The 24,269-nt window shown below is 40.6% G+C and overlaps 2 protein-coding genes across 9 annotated transcripts in view; one reads left to right on the forward strand and one right to left on the reverse strand.

Moving 5' to 3' along the window:
• The window catches only part of LOC108114807 (tyrosine-protein phosphatase Lar), a 103,143-nt gene extending 79,002 nt beyond the window's left edge, over positions 1-24,141 (forward strand). For 3 of the 8 annotated variants that reach the window (XM_017225921.2, XM_017225922.2, XM_041819271.1), the window contains 14 exons: positions 2,756-2,992; positions 3,050-3,196; positions 3,268-3,543; positions 3,819-3,842; positions 6,982-7,082; positions 7,664-7,856; positions 9,099-9,249; positions 9,316-9,452; positions 11,710-12,006; positions 17,931-18,070; positions 18,142-21,483; positions 21,544-21,654; positions 21,720-22,025; positions 22,093-24,141. In XM_017225921.2, coding sequence (XP_017081410.2) covers positions 2,756-2,992; positions 3,050-3,196; positions 3,268-3,543; positions 3,819-3,842; positions 6,982-7,082; positions 7,664-7,856; positions 9,099-9,249; positions 9,316-9,452; positions 11,710-12,006; positions 17,931-18,070; positions 18,142-21,483; positions 21,544-21,654; positions 21,720-22,025; positions 22,093-22,161 — 5,531 coding nt within the window. In that variant the 3' untranslated portion in view covers positions 22,162-24,141. Of the gene's footprint in view, positions 1-2,755; positions 2,993-3,049; positions 3,197-3,267; positions 3,553-3,818; positions 3,843-6,981; positions 7,083-7,663; positions 7,857-9,098; positions 9,250-9,315; positions 9,453-11,709; positions 12,007-17,930; positions 18,071-18,141; positions 21,484-21,543; positions 21,655-21,719; positions 22,026-22,092 lie in introns of all 8 variants that reach the window. The other 5 variants (XM_041819270.1, XM_041819272.1, XM_041819273.1 and 2 more) reach the window with 3 other exon arrangements.
• LOC108114810 (protein screw) lies at positions 1,193-2,414 on the reverse strand. The gene has a single exon (XM_017225931.2). It carries the CDS (start codon positions 2,390-2,392, stop codon positions 1,193-1,195), a length of 1,200 nt encoding a protein of 399 aa, XP_017081420.1. The 5' UTR covers positions 2,393-2,414.
• Positions 24,142-24,269: the final 128 nt, after the last annotated feature.

Genomic DNA, 24,269 nt, shown 5'->3' on the forward strand with positions numbered 1-24,269 from the left:
TATGTTTGTCATTCACATTAGCGTAATATGCCGGAAAAGCGAGCCTCGATATTTAATAGATGCGCGTGTACGAGGTGTGTTCAAAAAGTAAGGTGACTCTTCAAATTTCGCGAATTTCAAATTTTTCGATTATCATTTTTGTTTTGTTATATTGGTACACTCTTCCCTAACATCTGTACCAAGTTTCAATGGAACATCCTCTTTGTTTGGTTGTGAGAGGCGTAAAGTTACAAGTTGTTTTGGAGCTCGCGTTTTTTGCTATCAAAAATATGGATCAAGGATTTGGATTTTTGGCCAAAAACAACACCACAATATTGCCTCAGCCACCATATTCACCGGATTTGGCCCCATGTGACTTTTTCTTGTTCCCAAAACTGAAGATAATCGAAAAATTTGAAAAATTTGAAATTTGAAAAGTCACCTTACTTTTTGAACACACCTCGTATAACTTCTAAAAGGTTTCGATAATCGAAAAATTTGAAATTCGCGAAATTTGAAGTCACCTTACTTTTGAACACACCTCGTATGTGTCTCCTTGGCTCTTCAGAAGGAGGGAGGGAGATTGCAACGTTTTCGAGGGGTTGGTGACTTGTCGTAAAATTTATATGGCTTTTAAAATCATATAAAAAGTGTTAATTTTCCATGTGTTGCTTCTCGGGCAGTGTTGCAGGCACATCCACGTCCTCATCCCGGAGTGATGTGGATGGATTCTGTACATAAAAGCAAGGTGAATTGAGAACCTTTTTATGGGGCAATGAGGATAATGTGGGTTGCCTATTAAAAGTGATGTGAGATAAACAAACATCATTTGACTTTCAAATTTATTGATAAATCTAAGATCTTACGACTCTGTTACGGTTAAGCCCCCGACCCCCATAACCCAAAGGCGTCATAAAAGGGCGTAACAAGTAAAGGTTTTCTGCTAAATAAACATAAAACTTTGAACCACCCAAAATTCAAATAGGTGAGGTGTGTAAAAGAAAAGGTTTCTTGAGTTTTAGGAGTAGTTGAGAGCCAAGAAAAGGTTTTAAAAAAACTAAACTAGAAGTTCAAATTCAAATAGTAAAAGACTTTAACATCTTGACTTTATTTTAATCTTTAAAAAATCTTTCTACTTATTTCTAAAATATAATACATTAACTTCTATTTACAATGAAAACAAAGTAAAGACCCAACTTAAGTTTAGCCCAAGCTAATGACAACCGCACTCCTTAGCCACTGCCTTTTGGTATTTGGTCAGGTCGATGATGTCCTCATTAATATACCTCAGTATAGTGATGGCTCCCAGTACTGTGGGCACACAGCAGGGTTTGGGCAGATGTGGCTGCTTCAGGTGCATCAGAGTCTGGACGATGGCATGGTTGGTGGCATTCATCTTGCTGCCCAGCGGGAAGTTGCAGCCGCCGCCGCAGAAGTATGCCTCAAACTTTTTAGGTGCAATCACCCAGTTGTGCATTTGCAGCTCCTTGAAGTCGACGGTGAAGTTGAGACGCTCGCAGGACTGCGGTGGTCTATATAAGTCAACGGGTGGCGAACGCGGAGGAGGTGGTGGACCACCGCCCCTTCGCTTCTCCAGATCCCTCTTGAAACGAAGCTTCTGTATTTTGACCAATAGCTCGGGTCCGTTAAAATAGCCAACAATAAAGGGTTCCAAATTGGAGCGACTGGCCTGAGGAGCCACCAATCCGGCAGCAAAGGTACTCAGCTGAGAGTCGCCAATGGATATCCTTAGCTCGTTTCGTCGTGGCAGACCCTTATTGAGTAACCACGTCCTAAGAGTTTGCGTCAAATTAAACTCCAACCAGCCACGCTGACTGGATGTGGTGTTCACTGAGCCCAGGATGCGGTAGGAGAAGTCCTGACGATTGTCCAGTTTTCGGTACACGGACACCGTGAAGTTCTCCCTTCTCTCCACCAAACTTGGCTGTTTGTATATCCGTAGCATGGCTTGAACCAAACTCAAATCCACTGGGACATCATTGGTATTGAAGGTGATGTGCATATCCAACTCGTTGTTCAGTTCCTCGGGCTTAACTCGGCTTGAAAAAGTCAGAATGCTATTGCAACTGGCAATCTCCTGTCGATCCTCGTTGGAAATCAAGATGTCATCATCCAACGAACGTTTGTGGCGCTGATGGAGCACTTCTTCGGGTTCTTGGCCTTCACTAATCTCATTGTAGACTTCCAGCAGGAATTTCGACGCTGAATTGTGTATATTGGGCCCGGCTTGTCTTCTCGGCCGGTCACCCAAATCTAGGATATCAATCATCTCCATTTGTTCGGCTAATGGACGTTTCTGGTATATAGGCATATCGATGTGGCTATTGGTGGTCAGATAAGTGGTGCCACCCACGACGTATAGCAGGTTGGTTATTATGAACAGGTTGAACATTTTTGCAATCTGTTCTGGTTGAGTGCTGGATATGATTCTGATTTTCGTGTTCAGGGAACTTTGTGTTTTATACGATTAACAGGTAGTAGGGATTAAATCTGTCTTAGGTAAGTTGTCAAAGGGTTAAGTACTAGGGTTTTTATGGAACCAATTGGTTAAGTCAAAGGTAGTCTTAACCCACTATCTAGGTAAAAACTCAAGAAGTTGCAGCTGTTAAGTTGATAGGTAACCACCAATAAGGATATAGGAGTTAGGTACTTTTTACAAGCCAAGTTTAAGGGATATATGTTATAAAATCAAAATTAATCTTGTAGAAAGAAATAACAATTTGAAATATAACATTTGAATTCCTTCTTTTTCCAGGCTTCCTGCAAATAGAAAACAGCCGCGAGGAGGATCAAGGCAAATATGAATGTGTGGCCGAGAATTCCATTGGCACGGAGCACTCAAAGGCAACCAATTTGTATGTGAAAGTCCGTCGCGTTCCCCCCACTTTCTCCCGCCCGCCAGAGACCATTAGTGAGGTGATGTTGGGATCCAATCTGAATCTCTCCTGCATAGCCGTAGGCTCACCAATGCCGCATGTCAAGTGGATGAAGGGTATGAGAATTGGAACGATATGATGATTGGCAAATCCTTATTATGAACTTTCTTTAGGCTCTGAAGATCTGACACCGGAGAATGAGATGCCAATCGGTCGAAATGTCCTGCAACTGATCAATATCCAGGAGAGCGCCAACTACACTTGCATAGCTGCCTCAACTTTGGGGCAAATCGATTCGGTTTCGGTGGTTAAAGTGCAATGTGAGTGGAAATCTTTCAGAAATCTATAAAACTCACGCTTCTAACGAAATTTCTTTCATTTCATTCAACAGCTCTGCCCACCGCACCCACGGATGTGCAAATCTCCGAGGTGACCGCCACTTCAGTGCGTCTGGAGTGGTCATACAAGGGTCCCGAGGACTTGCAGTATTACGTGATCCAGTATAAGCCGAAGAACGCCAACCAGGCCTTCAGCGAGATAAGCGGCATCATCACCATGTACTATGTGGTCCGTGCTTTGAGTCCCTACACGGAATACGAGTTCTACGTGATAGCCGTGAACAATATTGGACGTGGACCGCCCTCGGCTCCAGCGACATGTACCACCGGTGAGACAAGTGAGTATCGCGAATGAGCTGCCGCTGGGCCCCAATTTTTTAAAGAACATTTAACTAACTGCTGGCTTTTCCCCTTTTCAATTTCTTTCACATGCTGCAAAAAAGGATTTTTAACCAATTTCATTTTGAATTTAGACTACGTCCTTAGATCCGTTTTTATTTGCCTTGGTCCATTATGTCGGCAATCGTACTAACCCTTCTTGAAAATGTCTATTTGTTCTTTCTTCCCCTCTCTCTCTCTCTCGCACACGCTATTGCCGTCTCAGGCGATTACTCTTTCGGTGGGACAAGTAAGTATCCTTGGGAAAACAAAATTTTATGGTTGGCCAAAAAATTGCCAAAACAATTTCAATAACAATTGTTGAGCAGCAGCAGCAGCAGCAGCATCAGTAGAAAATCCGACCCGAGGAATGTGAAAAGGGTAAAAAAATAAAAAAGCAGTAAAGAAAGCGGAATAACAAGTAGCTAGATAGAATCAAAGGTAAATGCAATGTTTAAAAATCGTTGCATACGCAGCTGCGAACCAAAACTACAGGGTCCTGGCCATATCCTGACGTATGTGAGTGAAGTTGGGTGGTAAAGGGGTGGTAATGGTGGTCATGGAGGATATCCTACCTCGAACATCCCCATAAAGTTTGCATTGTTATGCGTTCGTTTTGGATGCGGATTGCTGTGGGTGTGTTGGGTGCGTACATGCTGGGTGCATGCAACGCTTTTGCAACCCTTTCCAATTCCCCGCGTAAGCGTGCGCTTGTCTGACATGCCTTTCCGGCCACTTCTGCCTTTTCTGGGCTCTTTCGTGGGGTATGATAGTGCTGATAGGGAGTTGGTAACACAAATCTAAATAAGTTAGCATGCTCTCAGATATTTTTACTGTTTTTCTATCTTCTTTAGATTTTAAAATAAAAATTTGTTGAGCTCATATAAATGGTCCTTCAAGTGACAGTGAAAATCAAAGTTAGCTTCGTTAGGGTATTCTTTGATTCGTTCAACTACTTTTTCCATAAAACAGCAGCAGCTGCAGTTGCAGAGTTTCACTAGCAGATCCAAGAGCGCGTGTCGTACAAAAGTTGAAAACTTTTATTGCCGCAATTATGCTTATCGCTTGCCCAATATCGTTCCGAAATAATATTTCGATAGCAACGTTTATGGGCGGTTAAAGCCGGGCTCCTGAGCCCGCGCCACTCCCAGCCGGGCATCATCATCAGCAGGTCAACGCAATGCTTAACACGTGTCACTGGCTTAGGTAGCAGATGAGCCAAGTGGATAATCCTCAGCTTTCTTTATGGTTAGTAACATTACACTCCCAAAGGAGGCGAGTGCATTAACTGAATGTAAGGGGGGAAACCTTAAGGTGATGCCATCTCAGGCAGCTGTGCCCAAAAAACTGCTGCTTATAAAGTTAACTTAAGAGATTAAACATAATACATGTACTATTATGCAAAGTATGTGATTATTTGCCTTGCAATTTAGTGTCTTGCCATGGGAATGAAGTTTTGAGTTTAACAAAACTTAAAGCTCTAGTCAATAGAAATTAAAATTGAAATTGATTCCTATTCCTCAGTTTTGCTAGTAATTAGTAACAGAAGCTTCTTCTGCATTTGGCAAACCTACTCATTAACATGTGTGGAAACGTTTGAAGACGGAAACTGTTTTTGAGGGCCCGTAATCAAAACCCCCATTTTAAGTGTGGTTCGCAATTGCGATGGCTGGGCCGCCTTGAACGAGTCTTGAACGTATTCTTTCGTCAAGTAATCAGATATATGGCCTGCACATGCTCCTGCCTCGAATCCTTCCTTGTATGTGGGTGCAGATTGGAGATTGGGTTGGGAGATGGAGATGAGGACGAGGATGGGGGCAACGATTTAGTGCTATGTGCTGGTACTATAAGGAGTAGGCGTGTGCGCAGGCATGCAAGGATACATATTAATGGAGCGTATCCGTATGTAATGTATATGCCCTTAAATGCAGCTTACGTGATGCTCTGCATCCTGCTTGCTCCTCCAATACACATACACAGACACTTACAAGGGTTAAGAGGAAAATTTTTGCCTGAATCTATCGGGGAATCGGTGTATGCGAGCTGCATGCAAATCTTGGCTATAACAAGCAATGGACCAGGCCAACACACACATTCGGGGTAGCAGCACTTGGGTAACAGATGAGATGACTGCGATATAAATTGTGGATAAAACTGCGCTGCTGCCGCTGCACCGTTTGTGGATATTGCAGTAAAATTGTGAGAAATTGGAATTTATTGATTGCCCATTAACCAATCGCTTACGAATCGGGTTACATACCCCATATCACACTAAGGAATATTGAGTGATGGAGATATCCACCACTAATTGCCATTCATGACGGGCGGTATGGCTTGTCTTTTTTTCCTTTTCGCATTCCGCCAATGATTTTGCGGCTGACAATGCAGTTGACCAAACAAATTTTTCGGACAATGCAAATGCATGACGAATAGCTAGATTCATGCTTCGCGGAAAATCATTGTTGTTGGTTGGAAGGGGGTGGTGGTGGGGTGTCCTAACACAAACACTCGCACAAAAATCAGTTTATAAATGCAAAATTCTCACTATAACAGCCGCCAGGCTTCAACGCGCCATAACAATTTCCTCAATTTTCCCGGAAATGCATATCCCACACGGTCCCGCTCCAGCTGCCAGCTGACCTCCTGCGATCATGAAAACGACATGAAATACGCATCTCCAGGCAGGCAGAAGCAGAAGCTAAAAACAACAACAACAACAACAGCAGCAGCCAGAGCATTTTCATTGGGAAAAACAAATTGTGATGGATGGGGATTGTTTGCTTTGCAAAACATTTGCGATGCCGATGCCGATGCCCTAATGCCATAGACTCTTCTGCTCCCCTAAAAATTTTGTTCGCCTCCTGGCTTCACTAGTTTCTCGATAATGGCATTTGTTTGTCGTTCTGTGTGCAGAAATTTGCCCCAGAAAATCATTTAACAAAATTGCATATTTATGAATTTTCAGGAAGAGGTAGAGGTTATGCTGCCCGGGCAGCATATTTTAAACGCATTTAATATTGACAGGAAGCGGAAATTATAATTAAATACGAAACAGTCAAATAAAGGTTATGCGCATTTGCCTTTTCTCTTTAAATTCGTATAACAACTGATATAAATTAGAGAATTTATGATGAAAAAGATGCCAGATTTAATGAGTATTAATCTGTAGTTAAGCAAGTAACTAAAGGATATTCGATAGTTTAACCCAGAACCCCAGAAGCTGGTAACAAATGAGTTTTCATTAGAGCAATGCACTTTCGACATTCGTTTAGCCCAGTCAAGTGGGCAAGTTAAACCAACCCAACTACTAGCCATTGTTATATGCCCAACCTTTGTCACGACAATGCTAATATAAACCCATTTTACCCCTCTGTCTCCTTGCCTTGCAGAAATGGAAAGTGCACCACGTAATGTTCAAGTGCGCACGCTGAGCTCGTCCACGATGGTTATTACTTGGGAACCACCAGAGACGCCCAATGGACAAGTGACCGTAAGTACCTGGCATCAAGTGCGCATATTAAACGATAAGATCCGGACTCCGGACACATAGAGGAGAACCAGAAAGGACCCAAAGTCTGCCACCCCAAAAACCCGTAACCGGTATCCCGGAGTCCACACAGCCAACGCACTTTGTCACATCAGACCCGATGGTTATGGAATGGCGGTGGGGAGAGGTGGAGGAGAGGTCCGTCGAAGGGAAATTGGCAAAATGCCTTTAGCCATGTTCCGGGCGACGGCACGACCGATGCCCAGGCTAACGTTCGTATGCAAATCCTAGACACCTGTCCACAGGTCTCCATTCCGAGTCCGGCAATCGTTGTGGTCTCTGGTCACCGGTCTCCGGCGGGGCAGGCTGTATTGTTTGGCCGAGCCTTATAGGTTCACAAATCTCCGACCCAGCGGCAATATATCATTTTCGGTTTATCAGTTAATGAAAGGTGAAAATCGGATTTGGATTCCAGATTTCAAATGGCTTCCATTTTGTTTCTCTGATTTGTTACTTCTTAAAGTGGTTAAATCTTGCCTAGAAATAGACTTGCTATTAACTTCTTTAAACCTCTCCAAACACAGGGCTACAAGGTGTACTACACGACCAATTCAAATCAACCGGAGGCCTCTTGGAACTCCCAGATGGTTGACAACAGCGAACTTACCACTGTTTCGGAACTGACGCCCCATGCCATCTACACAGTTCGAGTTCAGGCCTACACCTCAATGGGAGCCGGTCCCATGTCCACGCCGGTCCAAGTGAAGGCCCAGCAAGGTAAGCTAAGCCAAATTGATTGGGCAATCAGCTTCAATTAGGCACATGAAACGTACACACACACATACACAGAGACACACACACATCGACTAACATTGCATTTTGAATTGGGGGACATTTTGCAATTTAATTGCTCAACTCAATCGGCCCACATAGATCACACCAATTATTTAATTATAATACAAAATGTCAGGCGAAACGTGTGTCCGTTCGATGAAATATTTATCTCTCTGTCGGAGCACAAACACGGCCCGAAACTTGTGGCCATGTCCGGCAGATATTCATTAACTTGCTGCAATCATTGCAGTTATATATATATATATATATATATATATATATTATATGATGCAAATGCATTTGACCGAGGATATTTAAGATGCTTACGTGGGGGCGTGGCTTAGTTGTCGTCCTGACTTACTGCTATTTGTGGTCATCTTAAGAAGCTTTAACTGAAACAATAACTAAGCAAAACAGGGCTCGGCTTCAACTTTGAACTGCACAGACTTATTACTTGGGGTTATGTAAACTGCAGGATGTCCAAATCCATTTTGGGTCAGACGTGACTCTTGTCCTTGTGGCCCCAGAAAAGCCAAGAAGCTTTATCCAATTAAAGCAGATATAACTCTTTAAGCCAATATATACTATACTGTACTATATAGAGAAGGCCACTTGGCAGTGGGAAAACTGATTTCGATTTATTCAATATACCAAAAAACTTCAAAGCGATGACAGGTTATACTCGGGGGTTCCCTGGGGAGCAGAAATAATTTGAAAATTGATAATCATTTTCTCTACGGGTTTCCCCAGCTGGTTTTTGTGGTTAGCGATGAAATATTGAAACATAGATTGAGGGGACGGATGAGTGTGATGGGTGGTGGGTGGTGGGTTGGTTGATTCGATGGCTAGATGGACACATCTCAATCAATTTCATGCAAAACCAATACGAAATTCAAAATGCTGATGCAGCGATTGCTGTGCGTGTGTCACCTCATCAATATCATCCTGCAGCAGCATTCTGAATTGGCAACCGAATCTCGGAATCGCTATCGCCATGAATCCATCGACACACAAAACAACGAACAAATGCCCACATTGATTTGTTTGTATTTTATTTAATTTCCGTAATTTCCGTTTCATTATTACCAAACCAAACCAAACCGAAAAATAAAACCAAATGCAATGGCCAATACCAATACCCGGAACCAACCCCGAATATGAAATACGGGGGATATGTCTACAAAGGTGTGCCATCGCAACCGAGCAATTTCCGGGCTACCGATATCGGCGAGACCGCAGTCACACTGCAATGGACCAAGCCGACGCATTCCAGCGAGAATATCGTTCATTACGAGCTCTACTGGAATGACACATACGCCAATCTGCCCCATCACAAGTGAGTTTTGTTTGTTGTCTATGTCAAGTTAATGCAGGCTACTAACATTCATAAACCCTCCTTTAGACGCGTTTCCAATTCGGAGTCCTTTACACTCGATGGCCTGTATCCCGATACCCTTTTCTATATCTGGCTGGCGGCAAGATCACAACGTGGCGAGGGGGCCACCACACCGCCCATTCCGGTTCGCACCAAGCAATATGGTAAGTTGGCCAATCTGTCATCAATTTCTGTATAACTCTTTAAGTTAGCTCGAAAAAAAACGCCGTAGACGTACAAATTTTCATAGGTTTAAGTACAACGAGAAACTGATTGAATTTTATACAAAACCACATATAACTACTATATATATATATGCGATATATTAACCCTGATACACAGGACATGTGTCTATAAACATGTAGTTGATTATTCAGTTACCCAAACCATAAAGTGTCTGAGTGAGAAATTACATTTTATTGAGTTTTGCCTTCGTGGAAACAGGTAAAGTGTGAGCGAATGCAATGAATAAATGATATCGGATGAGTGTTCCCGTGTGCAGTGAATTTTATGCACTCAACTTGCCTTATACTTTAACTATATATACCCTAATCAAAATATATATATATATATCTATATCTATTGTTTGACATTTGATCGTTCTTGTTCCTTGCAAGTTAGCCTTAAGTTTTAGCCAACTAGTCTATATAATCTACAAATAGCAACTTCATTTTTAGTTAGTTTGTACAAAATTACACAGTTCACAGACAAATATACTTAGATTACAAATACTCTTACATACATAGAAAATAAGACCTTTAGCATTACACACATAAAACAAAAATATATTTAAAACTTAGAGTTTAACAGATCGCACAAGGAAACCAATCACTCTCCTGTTTAAATTGAATTTGAATATTGGTTTACGTGATTTGAAATATTTTCAATACGCTCTGCGATCTGTTGAATTAAATCCAATTACAGACCAAAACTCACCGAACAATAGCCAACAGTCCACCAACCACATCACACACACTCAGGATTAAGCCGTGAACATGGAAGGCAACCAACAACATTTCCAAACCAGACAAAACACCTTTTCATTTTAAGTTCAAAATCAAATTGCACGCTAATGTAATGCAAAATATAAAGAGAGAGAAAATAAAAATCTAACTATTACGGAATGCTGAATGTGAGTTTAGAGTGTGTAGAGTGTGTGTGTTCTGGCAATGCCCCAATGATTATATTCCATTTATCATTTGTGGCTCTCCGAGTGTTAAATCATGTAAATTATGCCCAAACAATTTCCAACTTTAGACCACTATTTAAGTGCTAAAATTCCTAATGCTCTTTGTACCATGCACTATGCACTAAGCACTCTGCACCAGAAGCACTGAGACCACAAAACCAAAAACCGAAAATTCCTTAACTTCCCTATATTTCTCTCTGTCTCTGCCTTCGTTTCTGTGTCTTGCGTCCTGCGTCTTTGTCTGCTGCATCAGTGTCTAGAAAATTGATTTTGAATGATATTTTAATAGAGCGGCGCGAAGACAAATGCCGGAAGTGCAAAGTTCTTGGCAGTGGCATAAATATCACTTTTGGTTTCCATATTTGCACGTTTTGCATATTCGCATAATTAAAATGTAAATGGTTGGTTGTCTGTGGCACGGCACTTATTGTGCCACAGACGTTTGCAATAACGACAAGCCACAAAGTTATTTTGGAACTGTTTTTAGCTTACAGCTTAGACATTGATTTCAAATTTGAGTTGCTGCCTGCTAGCTAATTTCTTACTTAGATTGTTCAGTTACCTAGAAATTTGATAACTTTATGCACTTTTATTACATTTTAGTTAAACAATTTATTAACTTTTACTTTTCTATATGTAAAGTATGCCAAATTCCCATGGTTTATGCAAATGAATGTCTTTTCCGTGTGTATGCACCTGTGTTGTGTGAATGTTTAGTTAAGTTTTATTTATTATCATTCTCATTTATATATGCTAAGCATGTAATGTGGGTGTTTCTCTAGTAGCTAATGTGTAGTTGGGATAAGTTTTCAGCTCAAAAAGTCGTTACCAAAAAATATGCACAAATTATTGACGAACGCAAAAAGGAGTCAACATTATTTGCATAAACCATTGGATCTATGTCTTGATATTTGAATTTATTTTATTATGATATTTTTATGCCTATATAAACCATGTTATTCCATTTGATTTTAATATTATTTTTGCTTTATGGCTTTTTCATTTCATGTGTTATCCATTTTGATTTCGGTTTGACAAATATTTTTGTATTCTCTGCGCTAATATGCTGAACGCTATGAAAAATTATATAAAAAAACCAACTGTCATATCCAAACCATGGCTATGCAACAACAACAACAACAATGAATCCACATAAAACCCAACAAAAAACTCAAAAAAAAAAAAAAATCAATGCACACACAAATACGTTCCGTTCCCATCTATGTAATTAGTACCAGGTGCACCGCCTCGAAATATCACCGCCATAGCTACCAGCTCGACGACGATATCGCTTAACTGGCTGCCACCGCCCGTCGAACGATCGAACGGTCGGATCATATACTATAAGGTATTCTTCGTGGAGGTTGGTCGCGAAGACAACGAGGCCACCACATTGACCCTCAATATGACCAGCATTGTGCTCGACGAGCTGAAGCGCTGGACAGAGTACAAAATCTGGGTACTGGCCGGCACATCCGTCGGCAATGGTCCGCGTTCCCATCCCATCATATTGCGAACCCAAGAGGATGGTATGTATGCCAATAACGATCTTACCTATGCGTAAGTCCTATGTTTACTTTTCCTTATCATTTACATTATTATTATTATGATTATTATTATAATTGTTGTTATTATTACTCTTTATTTTATCACTCATCCTATAAGTTATGTTTTTATAACCCAGAAAAAAACGAATTATTAACCTGAAACTAATCGAACGTATTTTGTACAATTTTTGAATTTTGATATCGGGAGCATTCACCACAGGAGCGGCTAATCACTATGGAGCGTTATCTGATATATATACCATGATATCTATATCCATATTTTTGTCAACCAAATTGCCTTCCTCTTTAGTTTACAAATATTTACGTTTATAACATAATCAGCTGTAAATAAGCGTTTTGAAAACAGCTAAAATTTTGATTTGTAGTTTAGCCAAGTTTTATGATTTGAAAAGTCTAAAGTCTGTCCGACGTTTGATTAATCAAGAGAACCTTTTTTCATAAAATTTCAAATAAAAATAAGACTTATAAAAGATGTTCGATAAATAATGCCTTTACGGCTTCATATTCTTTAAACTATTTCTGATTTTTTCCTAACAATTTATTTCAAAACATGAAATTCCTTTTTTAAGGATCGCTGGAAATCCAAAATATCTACTATCTCTTACCACCTACCATTAATATTAATTAGTTATTACTTTATCATATTTTACAATTTATTAAACCCTTTTAATTTCTAAAAATTCGTTTGTATATTTAAATGAAATTTTTTAAAAATCTACAAAATTTTCTTATTGGCACTATGAAATTGCATATTTTTTGGCGCAATTTTTGACTACTTTTTTGCACAAAGTCTCTTATGAAAAAAACAAAAAAAAAACAAGAAATATCTCTTTTTAGAAGAACTCCTATGTATCGTGTACTATATGCAAGAAAACATATTTTTGTTCTTTTTTACTTCTTGACTGGCAATCGTCTCGAGAAATGCACAAAAAACCAAGATATATCTCTTAATATAAACCAAGAATCGAGTTTTATAAATAAATATACTTTTTTGAATATAATGCATCAATTGTTTGTGGTAATTTGTATAGCACCAAAAATCGCCATGAACTCAATGTAATCTTTTTGTATTTTTGGCATTTTCATATAGTTTTTGTAAGCACCCGAAAACCAACCTAATTCCCAAAACCAATACACAAATTTGATTTTAGGTTGTTTGCATTAAATATTTTATTTAATTATTTGCATAATTAAATGTATGCAATTATAAATGTAAACACAAGCCCTGTCCCTGTCCCCGTACCTAAACATGGAGGCTATAACCATTTTCCCGAGACCCAAACCCAAACCCACAAATTTTCTTTTATTTCCAATGTTTACCCAAAGCAAATAGCGCAAAATGTTTCGCTCTATTTATTTATGATTTCCTATTTTTTTTTTTGCTCACCTGAAAACATACCTTTACCAATACATATACATATACATGTGTGATATTTACATAAATGCATACATATTTAATAACGTTTACAAAAGCTCGGTGTACTATAATTTTTGAGCCCTTGCCCAGTATATACAGCTCTACGGCTCTATAGCTATATAGCTCTGCCCCTATCTGTTTGGTTTTTGGCACACGGTTTTTGCACTTTTGTCACCTGTGAAGCTCTCACTCTCCAAACCTACACACACACATACTCACAAATCTCTACAATCCAAACCACCACGAATGCCTCTCATAAGCCCCGCAATGTTGCACGTTTTTAAATGGTTTTTTGTTTATTGCTATGCAAATAACGAAGACCCAGCACAGCAAATGACAAATCCTTAAATTGATTTCTGCACAAAATTAACCGAATTTTTTATTTACGCACATAATTTTGTATATTTTGTGTTGTTGACCCATTTTATTAAGTTTTATTTGCCATCACCTGCATGTTTGCACAGTTAACACATTTGCATATTTGCACTTTTCATCGTTTGACCCTCCATGAAAAGTTTTTAGTCCATTTGCAAATGTTTTTTGGTTTCCCAATCAGAATATATCCAAGACAAACACCATTTAAATATCCTTTTCATTTTATTTCCCTAATAAATTCCCAAACCATAAATTTCCATTAAAAAACCATAAACAATGTTTCAAACCTTACTTCATTTGCTTGTTAGCTGTTAACTTGCTTGTTCAACAGAAAACAGTTTTCTTTATATAAAGTACCTACCAACTCAATTTGTGTGTTTTAAGAGCTCAACACCATCTGAGTGTGGTGGCCCATTCACTTCATTTTATTTTCGGCTAAGCACTGTAAATTAAATGTACTTATTGTTAAGCACCTTAGTGTACGTCTCACTCGCTCTCACTTACTCTATTTGTGATACGCTCTTGGCATCTTTTAGCCCACTCTAGATGTTATAATAAGCTTAGTATTTAAGTCTGCAGCACCGATAGCACAGCACCTTATGCACAGGCACACTCACACAAGCGCACAGACAATGTGAATTAAAAGGACACGTAAATGACTGAATGTTAGCTGCAGGAAGTTTACAATCACAAGCACAGCATCACAGTGAGAAAATGTTATTGATTACAAGGTATAACGCATCTTTAAATATATTAAACCTTATCACTAGTTTTCAGGTTTACTTATTAGATTTTTCTTGTTTAATTTTTAAAGCTCCTTAAGGTAACGAGAGAAACTTTACTACTCACAGCCTAATTGCTCCAACCAGGCTGTTCAACGGGTTGGCTACGTAATGCTATCATTTTTTGAAAAACTAAGTTTGTTCAAGGATATTTTCTCCTTGTACAGCAGCCAGTAGAAGCAGAGCACTGCCATGGCATTGAGCTATCTGTGACTGACTTGAATTTCGTTTTAATTGTACTCAATTTGGCATAACCAGAGGCAAACGGCCACATATCTCAAAGCCGAACTAGTCTCCCTTCCGTTTCCTCGTATTGCACTTATAGCCAGAGGCTCACAAGCAAAAGCATATGAGGCAGACAGCATTAGAGGGTCAGCACATGGTAGTTACTCTATGTGTACATGCCAATGTAATTCCCTTTTTTTTTTAGCATTTTCTTTTTATACTGAAGTTTATGCGTGGTACACATTGAAAAAGAGGATTCAAGAAGAAGAATGAATATCATATTATAAATTATAATATAAAATAGAAATACATCTCATACAATAGGAATATCTGAGGAACTATACGAGTACTAGCTAGAAGGATAAGATAGCAAAGACAAAGATTTTACATAAGTAGAAAATCCTAAAACACTTTAGTAGCCAAATCTTGAAAGATTGGTTCTTAAGAGACTATTTCCTGGCTTATAATTTATGATTTTTATAAAGAGGGAGGGTATTCAATGGTCGGCACACTCAACTCTATCATCCTCACTTGTATTTTCGTACTAATTTTTGTGTTTCCGTAGTTTGGGAGCGTATTTCGTTATGATGTGATGCGCTTGTTAGCTGCCACAGCACAAATGCAAATGCATTCCACCTGTCTAAAGCCGGGCACTTGCTTTTCATTCCTCCGCGCTACCTCAGCTACCTCTGCTAGATTCGCCAAGCATCCCAGAGATTCCCCTTTGTGCACCCAGACAGCTGCACTCTCGCACACGTCCTGCCCACACATACACCAAAAAAAAAAAAAAAAAACAAACACAAAAAATAAAATATACTATATCAAAAAAGGAAAAGAAAAAAGGTTAAAAAATGAGCACCTCGAGCATTGGAAGCTTAGCACGCGCTCCTTGCTTCGTTTGTTCCATTCAGCACAGAAAGGAGCACGGGGAAAAGGAAGAAAAAGAAATACAAAATAGAGAACACTTCTACGGTAGCATTTTAATTATTTTATATTTTTAGTGCACCGATGTGTGTGTGTGTGTGTGTGTGTGTGCAGGCACCTCTCACCTGGCGTGAATGGATGTGAAATGACAAAAAATGAAACAAAAGTACAGCATTTGACCCCTTCCATTCGCAGCATTCGGCTGCAAAAAGTTAAGCAGATGAGCTGCCAGGCAGCCAGGCTGCCGGGCTGCCAGGCTGCAGGACACTAATGAAGCATAATTTAACATTTTTGCGCCGTCAGTTGCATTTGAATAATTTGTATTATGCATTTTTATTTAACATTTTTAATGAACCGAAATGCCATGATTGAGGGCAAGGAACTGCCAGCCAGCAGAATCATTGTCCACATAATGAATGGTATATGAACAAAATTATCAAAATTAATATATTCAGCATTGCAGGTTTTAAAATTTGAGATTTCTAGCTAACTAAAATAATACAAATATTTGAAATTTACTCTGAGAGGAAGTTACAGATATTTTCTTTAATATTAAAGTTAACTAAATCAAACCCCCATTATTTTAAGGTATATTTAAGCTTGTTATTGTAGCCTTACTTAAATATAAATTGAGGTAAGTTTAGCTTAAGTTATTAGACAATAATTGGGTGTCTTAGAACTACAAACTACCACATCTTTTTGAATAGAAAAGATCATAGAAAACACTGTACAGTATCAAAACGGTGTGCCAACAAATATGTAGATTTTGTATCATCTTTTTCCATCTTAAGTTGTTCGCCTTTCCTTTTTCTGGACTTTGACTATTTTTGTGCACTAGTAACCCTTTTTGGTATACTGTATACTGTAAACTAAATACCTATATTTTATATCTTTTTTCACATACTATAAAAAAAAAAAAAAACAAAACCAAAAATAACTTTGCTTGGCCACTCGCACCTTGCACCAATTGCTCTGTTTCGTGCACCTTTTTTTGAATGCAAATCAAAATGGAAAACAAAACATAAACCAAAATCTTTTTGAAACTTTTTGATGTGAATACGAAATTATTGCGAAATTTGATTTTTGAACGCAACCTTTAATGGATGGTGGTTTACATAACATATATATAATAATAACAAAACATTTTAAAACTATTTAGAGAAAAAGAGTGAGTATACTTAATGGTTGACTATGTATTACGTTTAAGAATGCCCTCTATAGCCGAATACTATATCTAAACTATTCTATACTATACCATCTCTGTTTCTATACCTATACTCTCTTTCCCGAAGAAATGTATTTTTGAATTGGTCCCGAAACATTCGACCGATAACTATAACTAAAAGAATCAACATCTCTTTTGTTTTTTAATATGTTTCTCTATTCCGACATTTTCTTTTTTTTTTTTTTTGGAAAATCAAACCAAAGGTCGTCAAGGATTTTTGATGCTCTTGAACAAGCAGAATACGTGTATAGAAAAATATATATCTGAACTATCTTTTTGATTTAACTAATGTATGTTTTTGCACACAACAAAGTAACAAATTTTTGAATGCTTACATGTTTGTTTTTTGCTAAGTGAAGCGAGAGCTATGGACATCGAAAGCCAAGTCGTCTTTCCGATAGCCCAATATTTTTGTGTACCTTTTTTGACACCATGCTGCTAAAGTAATGGTCTATACTATAAATTATTACTATATCAAGGTATAAACTGCACCTAATATTAACATTTTTTGAGCACCAATTGAGCAACCCCTTCCTTATATATACCAACTATATAGCACCTAAGCAGCACTTTGGTTGTTTGGTTCCTCAAGTTCCCACTTTCTTAAATTATTATTTGAAACTTAAAAATGTTTTTGTCTGTGATGTGGTGATGGCATTGACTTGGAACTAGGTTTGTTCTGGTTCTGGTTCTGTACTACCAACCTATATATAATCTTAAATACTCTTAGGACTTAAGTTCCTAGTAATAGCTAACATAGTTTCACTCTGTACTTTAAAAACATGTACTTACAGCGTTAAGTAAGTTAGTTTTAATCATCTTAGCTATTGGCTATGCCTGGCATAAGTTAAGCTATCTTTACGAGTACTATCTCAAGTTGTTTTCGCCTTTGTGAGTACTTTTATCTAATCATCGTTTTCATCATCGTCGCCTTTAGTGCCCGGCGATCCACAAGACGTGAAGGCCACGCCTTTGAACTCCACATCGATCCATGTCAGCTGGAAGCCACCACTTGAGAAGGATCGCAATGGCATCATCCGTGGCTATCACATACATGCCCAGGAGCTGCGAGATGAGGTAGGTTAACCAGTTATTATCCAGAGATTCGAAATTAATACACCCTGTCCATCCTGATCTTCCCAAAACAGGGCAAGGGCTTCCTCAACGAACCCTTCAAGTTCGATGTGGTGGATGCGATGGAGTTCAATGTAACTGGCTTGCAGCCGGATACCAAATACTCTATTCAGGTGGCCGCATTGACCCGTAAAGGCGATGGCGACCGGAGTGCAGCGATTGTGGTGAAAACACCCGGTGGTGTGCCAGTTCGGCCAACGGTGAGTCTGAAGATCATGGAGCGGGAGCCGATTGTGTCGATCGAACTCGAATGGGAGCGTCCGGCGCAGACGTACGGTGAACTGCGAGGCTATCGACTTCGCTGGGGTGTCAAGGATCAGGCACTAAAGGAGGAGATGCTGTCGGGACCTCAGATGACCAAGAAGCGCTTCGATAACCTGGAACGCGGTGTAGAGTACGAATTTCGAGTAGCGGGTAGCAACCACATCGGTATCGGTCAGGAGACGGTGAAAATATTCCAGACCCCAGAGGGTACACCCGGCGGACCGCCGTCTAACATCACCATTCGCTTCCAAACTCCGGATGTACTATGTGTGACCTGGGATCCACCTACCAGAGAGCACAGGAATGGCATAATCACCCGGTACGATGTTCAGTTCCATAAGAAAATTGATCATGGCCTTGGATCCGAGCGGAATATGACGCTCCGCAAGGCAGTGTTTACGAATCTGGAGGAGAACACCGAGTACATATTCCGGGTGAGGGCTTATACGAAGCAGGGAGCTGGACCCTTTAGCGATAAGTTGATCGTGGAGACGGAGCGCGATATGGGCCGGGCACCAATGTCCTTGCAGGCAGAGGCCACCTCGGAGCAAACGGCTGAGATCTGGTGGGAGCCGGTAACAAGTCGTGGAAAGTTGCTTGGATACAAGATCTTTTACACCATGACCGCTGTCGAGGATTTGGACGATTGGCAAACGAAAACCGTTGGACTCACGGAATCGGCCGACTTGGTAAATCTGGAGAAGTTTGCCCAATATGCCGTGGCCATTGCTGCGAGGTTTAAGAACGGATTGGGACGACTCAGTGAAAAGGTGACGGTGCGAATTAAGCCAGAGGATGTGCCCCTCAATCTTCGGGCTCACGATGTCAGCACCCACTCGATGACCTTAAGTTGGTCACCGCCCATTCGCTTAACTCCGGTTAACTATAAGATCAGCTTTGATGCGATGAAGGTGTTTGTGGACTCGCAGGGTTTCTCACAGACCCAGATCGTTCCCAAGCGAGAGATCATCTTGAAGCACTACGTAAAAACGCATACGATCAACGAACTGAGTCCGTTTACCACGTACAATGTGAACGTTAGTGCCATTCCATCAGATTATTCCTACCGCCCGCCCACCAAGATCACAGTCACCACCCAAATGGCTGCTCCTCAGCCCATGGTCAAGCCAGATTTCTATGGAGTGGTCAGTGGGGAAGAGATTCTTGTGATACTGCCCCAGGCCTCGGAGGAATATGGACCGATCTCGCATTATTATTTAGTCGTAGTACCTGAGGATAAATCGAATCTGCATAAGATACCCGATCAGTTCCTCACTGATGACTTGCTTCCGCTCAGGAATAAGCCGGAGCGCCCTAATGCCCCCTACATCGCAGCCAAGTTCCCACAGCGTTCCATACCGTTCACCTTCCACCTGGGATCGGGCGATGAAAACCATAACCTGACAAATCGTAAGCTGGAAAGGGAGAAGCGTTACCGCATCTTTGTAAGGGCAGTGGTAGACACGCCGCAGAAGCACCTTTACACCTCCAGTCCCTTCTCCGAGTTCTTATCGCTGGACATGAGGGAAGCTCCGCCAGGCGAGGGGCCCCGTCGACCTGATCCGAATTGGCCTGCGGAGCCGGAGGTTTCGGTAAACCGCAACAAGGACGAACCGGAGATCCTGTGGGTGGTGCTGCCCCTGATGGTGTCCACCTTCATCGTGTCCACCGCTTTGATTGTCTTGTGTGTGGTCAAGCGTCGCCGGCAGCCATGCAAGACTCCGGATCAAGCGGCAGTAACACGACCCTTAATGGCTGCCGACCTGGGAGCAGGGCCAACGCCCAGTGATCCCGTGGACATGAGACGTCTGAACTTCCAGACGCCCGGCATGATCTCCCATCCGCCCATACCCATATCCGAGTTTGCCAATCATATCGAGCGCCTTAAGTCCAACGACAATCAGAAGTTTTCGCAGGAGTACGAGAGCATTGAGCCGGGACAGCAGTTCACCTGGGACAACTCGAATCTGGAGCACAACAAATCCAAGAATCGCTATGCCAATGTCACCGCCTACGACCATTCCCGTGTCCAGTTGCCACCGTCAGAGGGTGTGGCCGGATCGGACTACATCAATGCCAACTACTGCGATGGCTATCGAAAGCACAATGCCTATGTGGCCACCCAGGGACCTCTGCAGGAGACCTTTGTGGACTTCTGGCGCATGTGCTGGGAACTGAAGACGGCCACCATTGTGATGATGACGCGGCTGGAGGAACGAACACGCATCAAGTGCGACCAGTACTGGCCAACACGTGGAACGGAGACCTATGGCCAGATCTTTGTAACCATCACGGAGACGCAGGAACTGGCCACCTACAGCATCCGGACGTTCCAGTTGTGCCGGCAAGGCTTCAACGATCGGCGTGAGATTAAGCAGCTACAATTCACCGCCTGGCCTGATCACGGTGTACCCGATCATCCTGCTCCTTTCCTGCAGTTCCTGCGCCGGTGTCGTGCTCTCACACCACCAGAATCCGGACCTGTTATCGTTCACTGCTCGGCAGGGGTGGGTCGAACCGGTTGTTATATCGTAATCGATTCGATGCTAGAGCGAATGAAGCACGAGAAGATCATCGATATCTACGGGCATGTCACGTGCCTGCGGGCTCAACGTAACTACATGGTGCAGACGGAGGATCAGTATATCTTCATCCACGACGCCATTCTGGAGGCCATTATCTGTGGAATGACTGAGGTGCCTGCACGCAATCTACACACTCACCTGCAGAAACTACTCATCACCGAGCCCGGCGAAAGTATCTCGGGCATGGAGGTGGAGTTCAAGAAGCTGTCCAACGTCAAGATGGACTCATCCAAGTTTGTAACGGCAAATCTTCCGTGCAACAAACACAAGAATCGCCTGGTCCACATTCTTCCCTACGAATCGAGTCGCGTCTACCTGACCCCCATCCATGGCATTGAAGGCAGCGACTATGTCAACGCCAGCTTTATTGATGGCTATCGCTACCGATCCGCCTACATCGCCGCTCAAGGCCCAGTCCAGGATGCAGCCGAGGACTTCTGGCGTATGCTCTGGGAGCACAACTCTACTATTGTTGTTATGCTGACAAAGCTCAAGGAAATGGGAAGGGTATGCATTATGCATAAAATTGAGTCCAACTTGAGCATTAACAATATGACTTCCTTGCAGGAGAAATGTTTCCAGTATTGGCCTCATGAGCGATCCGTGCGCTATCAGTATTACGTGGTGGATCCCATTGCTGAGTACAATATGCCGCAGTATAAGCTGCGTGAATTCAAGGTAAGTAAAGTATTTGATTTGGGCTAACTCATAATTGGTAACTAACTGAACCTTCTTCGTCAAAGGTAACCGATGCTCGAGATGGTTCCTCTCGCACCGTCCGGCAGTTCCAGTTCATCGATTGGCCAGAGCAGGGCGTACCCAAATCGGGCGAGGGCTTCATTGACTTTATTGGGCAGGTGCACAAGACCAAGGAACAGTTTGGCCAAGATGGACCCATCACTGTGCACTGTTCGGCGGGCGTGGGTCGATCGGGTGTTTTCATCACGTTGAGCATTGTTCTGGAGAGGATGCAATATGAGGGAGTACTCGATGTCTTCCAGACAGTGCGTATACTGCGCTCCCAGCGTCCAGCTATGGTACAAACTGAGGTGGGTTATAAATAGGTTTTTGAAATGATTAAAATAATAATTATAAACTATTTTTATGTCATTAAAGGATCAATACCACTTCTGCTATCGCGCTGCATTGGAATACTTGGGCTCATTCGACAACTACACAAACTGAGGACAACTCTGAAGGGAGAAGTCCGGCCTAGAGATCTAAAAACTCATCGACCCTGCGTTCGTTGCATACTTATTTCGAACTCTACGCATAATACGCATTTACGATATACACGGATATCATAACTCTAAAGTATTATAGCCAGCTACTGCCCACACTTACTTAATAACACCTATACTTATATACGTGGATAATTTTAGTTGATAAGCGCACACCCCGCCCGCAGATTATGTTCTCATTGCGATTCCTTTTCGGGCCACGGTCTTTTTATGCGTTTGATTTTATTGATAATGTAAACTAAAAAAGACTGTTACACGTTTAATTATCAGAAATTTATATATCAGCCCATATGCACTTCTACGGGTGTGCATCAAGATTTTGCTCGCTGAATGGAGAAGTTAGAAGGAAGTCAATCAACTTGTTGTTCGTGGAACTGCCGCCAGAATGGCCATGAATGGGGCGGACCACTGGAAACCGATACATATTTGAACTAAGGACTTGGTAGCTATTAGTCTTACCGCCTAAATCGAATCTCGAACGGACGGATAGGGTCGAAAGTAGTAGCCATTTAATGTAAATGGGAAAACTTCTGGCGAATTGGCAGCAAAATCCAATCGCCATTATAAATATAAAAACACGTATGAGTAATACAATCAATCAAATACTGCTATGTTAATCAGTTGTTATGCCTAGGTTATTGGAAAATGAGTATAAAACAATCCGTGCAATTAGTCAAGAGTCTCTGCATAGTGTGCATATTTTATAAGGCAGCTAGATTATAAAATAGGTTTTTGACTTAAGTTTTGATCTCCCCTATAAAAAAATGAAAAGATGACGAACTTGATGGACTGATCAATGTCTTGGTAGCTAACAGACGGTTCTTATTTTGAATAACAATAGGAGACACAGACCTTACTTCCAGCTAAAGCAGCTAATTGAAACTTTAACCTCATTCCCACGACTTCTATTCAGTAAAGTTCTATCCCCAGTACATTCCTGTATATACCACAGTCGATACCCAAGCTAGCCACGTATGTATTGTGTAATTTAGATCGAAAAGCTAAACAATTATTGTACCTAAGGTGTATGAAGGCATAGATATTAACCAAGCGAACAGATTAGAATGATAACTGTAGATATGTACTGTAGCATATAATTTTTACCATCAAATAGGGCGACACACGCAAGAATCAAGTTTAAACGAGATATTGGCAATAGGTCATAAGGTACAACATAATAATGTATATACTGATTAACTGTTTTGCAGAACCTTTAAATTCGGCCTCGTATTTATAAATCAAAATATATATATAATATATATATATATATATATATGAAAAGAAAAGTTAGCAAGCAAATGCTTAAAAGCAAACACTAAATTATTAGCTGAAACACATGTTAAACAACAATAGTCATATGTAAACAAAATATTTATACGAAATAAAAGTATTTGTTATAACAAATTTAGCGCGTTGCCCCAGCCAATTGGATCGGAAGTGTTAGGAAGTAGTAAATTTTGCAGCAATGTTGGCCGGCTGGGCATGTTTGGAATAAAACAACAGAGAGAAAGATACTAAATTAAACTATAGCGCTAGCAACAATAGATGTCTAGATAAAGGTACCCACGCAGAGTGTTGCAATCGTATTAAACATAACATATAAATCAATTGAGAAATACGAATATAATGTATATTATACAAATTTGTCGGCTTGTCAAATTTTGTTGAAATATAAATTGTTTTATATGTTTTACCAAATAGAAAGATATAACAATTTTAAAGGTAACATCATACACAGACACAGACAAGCAAACATTATAATGATTATACTAATCAAGCAACAGATGAGCGTATGTATTTCGCATTAATGTATGATTAAGAATATCATATTATGTTTAAAGATACCATATAAATAGTATATCATTTTCAAAAAACACTGCAAAACCGAATGACAACAAATAATAAAAGATGAAATAAAAACTAATAAGACTCTTTATTTAAAACGGGCAATTGTCTGATTATACGTTTTCTAAAATGTATGTTCTACTTTCTCTCTCTTAAGTTGATAAAAATACCTAAATATAAGGAGAATATTCTCAATTTTTATTTGAA

The sequence above is a fragment of the Drosophila eugracilis genome, unplaced genomic scaffold, assembly GCF_018153835.1.
Source record: "Drosophila eugracilis isolate 14026-0451.02 unplaced genomic scaffold, ASM1815383v1 contig_513, whole genome shotgun sequence".
Lineage (NCBI taxonomy): Eukaryota > Metazoa > Arthropoda > Insecta > Diptera > Drosophilidae > Drosophila > Drosophila eugracilis.